This window comes from Gambusia affinis, linkage group LG19 (assembly GCF_019740435.1).
Source record: "Gambusia affinis linkage group LG19, SWU_Gaff_1.0, whole genome shotgun sequence".
In the NCBI taxonomy this organism is placed as follows: Eukaryota; Metazoa; Chordata; class Actinopteri; order Cyprinodontiformes; family Poeciliidae; genus Gambusia; species Gambusia affinis.
This window is the reverse complement of record NC_057886.1, coordinates 24,014,331-24,021,977: the sequence shown is the minus strand read 5'-3', so window position 1 is coordinate 24,021,977 and position 7,647 is coordinate 24,014,331. Positions and strand designations below refer to the sequence as shown.

The window sequence follows — 7,647 nt, the reverse complement described above, 5'->3', positions numbered from 1 at the left end:
GAGCGTTCTCATTCTCACTGTTTGTGTTGCTCAGGTTTCATCCTCATTGACATTTTGCTCAGATTTCCATGATTATTTTTCTCAGTTCCTCCTGCTTCTCTTTTATTTTTGTTGTCTCAGCTGGTTTATCCTCCTAATTATATTTTATATTTGATTATTTTTCTGCATCTCTTCCAAGCTGTAAATACAGAGAGCAGAAATCTCTCCTCCAGCTGAAACCCCTCAGAGGAAACAGCAGCAGATCACAAAAACACATTTTATTCCAGGAATCCTGAGAATCTGAGCCTGAATAGAAAAGCTGCAGCAGAAACTAAACAGGAAGAAAACTGGTGCAGGTGCAGGTTTATTTCTCAAGTCTCAAAGCAATAAAAACTCCCACCCTGTTTGCATTAGCAGAGCGGGGATTTTAAAAGCCTCTATAATTTCTGAAAACGCCGCAGTAAACCAGTAGGGAGCCAAACAGAACTGGTCTGTTTGACTGGTTTCCATTAGAGAGGAGCTGATGTGTTCCAGTCGTGTTTCTACTAAAAACAAAACTAAAAAGTTGAGTAACAGCCTGTTAAGTGAAGTTGACTCTGGCTGTGTGTGTGTGTGTGTGTGTGTGTGTGTGTTGAACAGTTCCGGCTCCGTTTTATTGTTGAAGTTATGAATGAAAGGACGGACAGTGAGACTCTGACAGATGATTCTTGTCATATTCTTTGATAAAAACAGTTAGTTTTTTCTTCATCCTCTTCACACATTTACTCTTCCAAACACGTTTCTAAACTCAGAAAATAAAACTTGTTGGATAAATTAAAAGATTTGTGAAGGATTGAAAACTTTCATGTTGAAATGATATTAATAATAAAAATCCACCCTGTTAAGTAAAGCACAAGTGACTTTAATAAGTATATTTCGATTAATTAATCACACAGAATGTAACACATTAAAATGTTTAACACAATTAATCACAAATTTTATTCTACATACAAAAATCCCGAGCTGGAACCTTTGTATTGTGTTTCTGGTACGCCTGTAAACCTGACGCACAAGCTACGTTTGCTAACGGCGATAGAGGATGAAGCTGCTTCTCTCTGGTCCATTAGGGGTTAATTTCTGTTTCTAAACCATCTGATTGGACGCTGGAAAATACTATTGTTGGTTCAAGTTGTGCTAAAAGGAGTTAGCCTAGCAGTGAAGCTATGCTAGCCTAAAATAGCATCGAAAACAGCAGCTAACGCTAATGTTATTTATTATGTTAGCGTCTAAAGAAGCTCCATGAATGATCTCCTGAAACTCTTTGCTCCAGTCTGATGGTTGGAGATCAGACTATAAACTATAAATATCTTTGTTTTTGAGCTCATCTGTCTGTTTATTTAATAATTTTGCAGCAAAAATGTTTTTATTTTGAAATATTGCTCATTTTGACAACATATTATGGTTGTATGTTTTTGACTAAAATGCAATTAATTAATTACAGACCCTGTAATTAACTAATTTTTTGTTTTAATTGAGTCACACAAATAAATACAATATCTCATAATGCTATATTCATATCATAATATTAGATAATAATGATTACGAGATTAAAATCCAAGATTTTATTTAATAAATTTGACATATTTGACAGCTTTGCGTCTCATGAACATTAAATCTCATAACTCAAAATATGATCATTATATGTTGTGGACTAATGCTTTATAAATATCCTAACTCACTTTTCACTGGAGAAACTCAAACTGGTCACTGCTCATTTTTGCCATAAAAAATAATCTGACTGGCTGAAAAATTAAGAATGTTTATGTTAATAATGTTTTCACAATGTACAGTCCTGTATATTTCTGCATGCTTTGACATTTCTGTGGTTTGGGAATCAAACTTTCTTCAGCTTGAGGTGCTGAATGTTTTCATGCTGCTGCTGTCTGACGCAGAGACCGGACCGGACCGGACCGGATCTGGAGCCGTGACGCTGCCAGGCTCATCTGCTGAACAATAACATGTGAATCACACCTAAAGCTGCCGATTGAGAGCTCTGATTACACCGTAATGTGTCTCAATGTGAACCAACTGAATAACATCGACCCACAGAAACGTGCAGCAGCTCGTCAGCGGCTGTCTGAGCTGCTCACAGAAAAAGAGAAAAACATCCAAATTACAGCTTCGCTTTCAAGAAACGGACCTAATGAACTGACAAACAGCTCAACATGAACAACACGCACAAAAAGCAACATGGATTCATTTTAAACAGCACTAATCTAAGCAGATATATCTGTGGTTATCTAATGAACATTCAGTTCTTAGAAATGAGACTTGATGGAAAGTTAATGTAGCCTGAAGGGTTCAAAGGTTAAAAAAGCTAAAAGGATGGAAAACATAGTTACAATGATACCAACAGCAGATAATATATAATATATGAGAAAAAGTTTTGTTTTTTTAACACCTTTTGGTGCTCAATGAAACAGGAAGTCCTTAAAACTTTCTGGTCTAAATTAAACATTTTATTGTTCCGCAATAAAATCTTCCAGACATCTCAGAAGTGAATCTGCAGAGAACATGCCAGTTTGCAGAGCATGCAGCTGGACTGCGCTGTCAAGGGGGCGTGGCCTATAATCAATGGGCGTGGTCTACACTGCAAAAAAGGGTGTGGCCTGCGCAGCCAAGATGTTATAAGTTGACAGATGTTTTGAATTCTCTCTGGATTTTCATTTCTAACTGGAATGTGAAATTTGTTCTTGAATTAGAATCATGAAAGTATCGCTCTCTAAAGAAAAACAAGAAATTCCTCTAACTTTACTGCTGACTCAGGGACACTGTTGTGCCGTTTCTACCTGTTATTTATTAAAGAAATATTTCTCCAAATGTGCTAAATTGCCAGTGATGTAAAATTGTTTACCTGAAGCTTTTTAAAGGCTGACCTTCAGAGCGTTAGCCGCACAAAGCGAAGCAGAACAACTTAACTGTGAAGGACTTTTGCTAACGTCAGGCGCTCTGACAGGCGCTTCAGAAAACCATCTGAAAACAGAAACAAAACGAGTGAAATCCATGAAAAATCACAACAAACATCAGAAGAATCTAGGAGTTAAATTACATATGAAGAAGCTTCACTGTTAAAGTTTTAATCTGTTTGCTAACTTTACTTTTTGATAATCTTTCTGCAACACTTAAACAAAAAAAGAAACTAATCACCCTGACAAAGATTTAACAAAACAAAGTGAACAAAGAAGTTCAAAAATGAACAAGAGCAAAATACACAAAGCAACGATATATTTTTATTGTTTCTGCAGGTTTTGCTCCCGTTATGATTCTGAATAAAGAAACAAACGTTCCCATCAGTTCAGCAGGTTGCAGCCAATCACATCTAGATCTTCAGATCTTAATGCTTTCCTCTTATTTTCTGTTCAAACCAACATTTAACACATTTAAAGGCACAGTTATACATCTATAGATCTACAGATTATAGTTATACAGACTGTATGAACGCCATTGAAGGCCACCATGATGTTAACTATTTTTTTTATTTCTTATTTTACACTATAAATAACTTATCTCCAGTGAGGCGCTCTGGTCCGGGTTTTCCTCCGGCAGAGTTTTCACACTTCCGTTTTTGGCTCCGTTCAGCAGCAGCGGGACTGTCGGAACCGATTCAGTCAGGACTGTCGGAACCGATTCAGTCAGGACCGACCCAGTCAGGACCGAACCAGTCGGAACCGACCCAGTCAGGACCGAACCGGTCAGAACCGACTCGCGGAGGGCCGGCCCATTAGCCGGTTCCTTCCCTCTGGGCTCCCCGCCGCCGCCGCCGTCGCCCCGGTCCCGGTCCGGGGTCGGACTCTCCGCCGCTCTCTCCGCGGCCTGAGGCGGGAAGCCGCTGTTCCCGTTGTGGGTGATCTGGTAGATCTCAGTCATTTCAGAAGCATCTTCATCGTCGTCATCGTCGTGGCGGACGGCCCGCCGCAGGCTCTCCCGGGGCAGCAGCGCCCGCCGCCCCTCGTCCTGCTGCCGCGGACTTTCCGCCGGTTCGTGACTCTCCACCTTCCTGGTGGAGCGGCACAGAGCCTTCCGGAAACCTCTCTTGAAGTTGTCGGACAGGAAGCCGTAGACGATGGGGTTGGCGCAGCTGTTGGCGTATCCGAGCACAACCACGAAGTAGTAAAGGCCCTGGTAGTCCGACGGCAGAGACACCAGCAGGTTGATGATGTTAAGTGCGTAGAAAGGCAACCAGCAGAAGACGAAGACCGCCACCACTATCACCACCATTCGCGTCACTTTCCGCTCCGACTTCCGCCTCTTGGTTGAGGTGGCGTGGACCTTTCTACCCGAACTGCGGATCTTGAAGACGATGAGCAGGTAGCAGAGGCAGATGATGAGCAGCGGGCAGAAGAAGCCCACGGTGGAGGTGTAGATGATGAAGGCGGCCCTCCAGATGTTGGCCGGCTGCGGCCAGCTGATGTTGCAGGTTCCTCCCGCCTTCTGGATGTTGGCGAAGATCACCACCGGCAGAACGACCAGGAAGGACAGAGCCCACACGGTGCAGTTCACCACTTTGGCCACCGGAGGGCGCCGCCACTTGGAGGAACGGATGGGGTGAACGACGGCGAGGTAGCGGTCGACGCTCATGACGGTGAGGCAGAAGATGCTGGTGAACTGGTTGATGGAGTCCACGGTCATGACGAGTCGGCACATGAAGGGTCCAAAGGGCCAGGCCTGCAGCGAGTTCTGGACGGCCAGGAAGGGCAGGCCCAGCATGAAGAGCTCGTCTGCGATTGCCAGGTTCAGGATGTAGATGTTGGTGACCGACTCGGTCTTGGAGTAGTGCAGCACGATGTGGATGACCAGCGTGTTGCCGCCCAGGCCGATGACGCAGACGACCACGTAGATGAGCGGGATGAGGATGGCGGCGGCGCTGGGCCCAGCGTCGTCCAGGGCGGTGGAGTTGGTGGCGTTCAGCAGCGAGTTCTGGTCGCTGTCATTGAACAGGACCAGCGGGACGCCCGGCGCGGCCCCGCCCGACGAGGCGCCCCCCATGTTGAGACGCGGCTGTCGCTCTGCTGGACGGAAAACCAGAGGCGGATTTTCCTCTGGGTCTGATTCACACCGGCTTTGTTCTCCAAGGTCAGCAGAGATCCAGATCGGGTCTGAAGAACAGCAGACGGATAATTAAACTTCAGCTCTATGCATGTTCAAACATGAATAACATGAATGACATGAATGACATGGATAATATGGATAATATGAATAACACGACATCAAGAGCTTTCAGTTATTGAGAAATAGAAAAATATTAAACATTCAGAAGAAAATCTCTGATTTCAACTCATTTATTCCCAGCAGAGATTTGATCAACATAATCTCAACATTTCATCATGTTTTATGTTTTGATTATTTTTATGATGAAACTCAGCAGAAAATGTTTGTTAGTTTCTCCTTTAGCAACGGTTTGATGTTTTTATGATCTTTTGAACAAACAGTAATCGGATCAAATGAACATTTCTTTCTTTTTTCTGTCACAAAGTGTAAAGGTTCAGATCTTCATAAAGCTGTGATGACGGCGGCATTCCTCCCTGATTTTAATATCTCGTCTCTCAGCATCAAGTCAAGAAGCAATTTTAATTTAGCAGCCAAAAAAAAAACAAGAACTATAAAACCTGAGCCTGGTGGAGGAAGCAGACAGGAAGGAGCATCGCTGCTGATTAGATAAACGTGGAGCAATTAAAGCCCGACAGTTTGGAGAAACTGCAGAAAACAGAGGAGGACAGAAAACCAGCGGAAACACCAGATTAATAAATGGATTAATAAATGGATTAATAAATGGATTAATAAATGGAAGAAATGAGGAGGCAGAAAATTTATAGTTCACTTTGTTCTTCACAAAACTGGATTTTGTTTTTGATCAGAAACATCAACATGAAATCTGCAGAAATAAAACAGAAAACTGAAGTCAGAGAGACGAGCCTGGAGGAGTCCAGCTGTCCAGAACCAGAACCAGAACCAGAACCGGAACCGGAACCGGAACCAGAACCAGAACCAGAACCAGAACCGGAACCGGAACCAGAAGCTCTTTATTCACTTTTCATTTAGTGGAGTTAATGTTGGTTATCTGGGCCCAAACATCTCCTCCTCTGCTCACCCTCTCATCTCAGTCTGTTGCGTTTAGCCTCACCCTCCCTCACCACTTCATTCATATTCATTCATATTCATTCATATTCATTCATATTCATGCTTTGCTTTTCCTTTTTGCTGCAGGTTTAGTCTGGAGGTTTTATGTTGACTCAGGGAAAATAAGAGGAATCGTTTCCTGAAGACCAAACCCCAACGCAGTCTTCACCTCCATCATTCATCCCTCATCCTTTCATCCTTTCATCCTTTCTTTGCTACTGAAAAACACATTAATTTTCTCTGAATGAATTTTGTTAAAGATTTTCTTTTTTCTCAGTTTTTCCTCATTTCTTCCTCCAACATGTTTCATGATTCATTTTAAATGATTCTTTATGAACATGTTTTATGATTCAATATTTCAGAGCTTTGGAGTTTAAATCATTTCTTTAAACTGTTGATTTAAATTTAAACCCATTTTATCAGTTTTCACTGCATGGCTGCTTGTTGGTGTTTTAAAGAATTTAATATTCCATTTCTGTGTGAAATTATTTATTTTTATTCTCACGTCCGTCTAAAGATGTGAAGATTTATAAATTCCTCTTCCTCTCTGATTCTCAGTTATCACATCGTTTCTTCCCAGCAGCAGTTTGGCGTTTCGTTGAGAATCAGTTCATCACTTGTGTTCAGAGAAACTAACTGCAACATTAAAGCTCTGCAACAGATCCAGCATAATTATATTATTTATAAAAACGACTCAACATCAACAACAAACCCAGAGTAGAAAGAATAAAACACAAGAAATGTCAGTAAATGTTCAGACTGTCTCTGAGGTTTACAGTAAATGTATATTTTTCAGAATAATTGAGGCTGGAAACAAATCAACAGTTAATGATTTCCAATCCGTCTGCTGGTGAAAACTTCCTATTTAACTCAGGAAATCATTAATCTACTGAGATTAAAGCAGATGGAACAGAAATAAAACATTAAACTCTGGATAAAACTCTTTAAATCAACGTTTCAGAAACAAACCGTTTCCTCCTCAACTCTAACGCTCTCTCTGATTTCTCTACCATTTTCAATAATCTCCAGTTTCTTGTGATTACGCTAAATGTGCCAAATCTGGGCGCCATGGAAACCAGGAGGAGAGAAAGCAGAGGATCATAAATCAGACAAAACCAAATTAATTCAGATGGATTTTTTCCCCGATGGAAACGGTTGAGAGAGGAGAAAGTCGACTCTCAGACTACAGAGAAGAAGAACGATGAAATCCAAAAGGTTTCATTAATTTATTATTGTCTAAAATGATTTTTGTCAGTGTTGCTCCTCACAGGTTGTCAGGAAAGGAAACAACATCTCAGACTAAATTTAACTGATTTTATTACATTTAGATGGTCAAAATAAATTGACAATCACCACCGTCTCCATGGTTACCGTCATCAAGCGTTTCAATATGGCTGCCCTGGTGGTTCACTCAGCTGAAGAACGTTTCCTCCGCTCTGATCAATAACTGATGTTTCTGTTAAATCAATTCAGCAAAAACAAAATCAACAACTTTCAGCTTCCAAAGCAGCA

At 41.5% G+C, this 7,647-nt stretch overlaps 1 protein-coding gene across 1 annotated transcript; it reads right to left on the bottom strand.

The window, feature by feature from the left end:
- Positions 1 to 920: 920 nt before the first annotated feature.
- On the bottom strand, positions 921 to 5,499 carry sstr3 (somatostatin receptor 3). The gene is made up of 2 exons (XM_044100360.1): positions 3,526 to 5,499; positions 921 to 2,991 (listed from the first exon to the last, which is right to left on the bottom strand). Exons 1-2 carry the CDS (start codon positions 5,002 to 5,004, stop codon positions 2,980 to 2,982), a joined length of 1,491 nt encoding a protein of 496 aa, XP_043956295.1. The 5' UTR covers positions 5,005 to 5,499; the 3' UTR covers positions 921 to 2,979.
- Between the last annotated feature and the right edge of the window lie 2,148 nt (positions 5,500 to 7,647).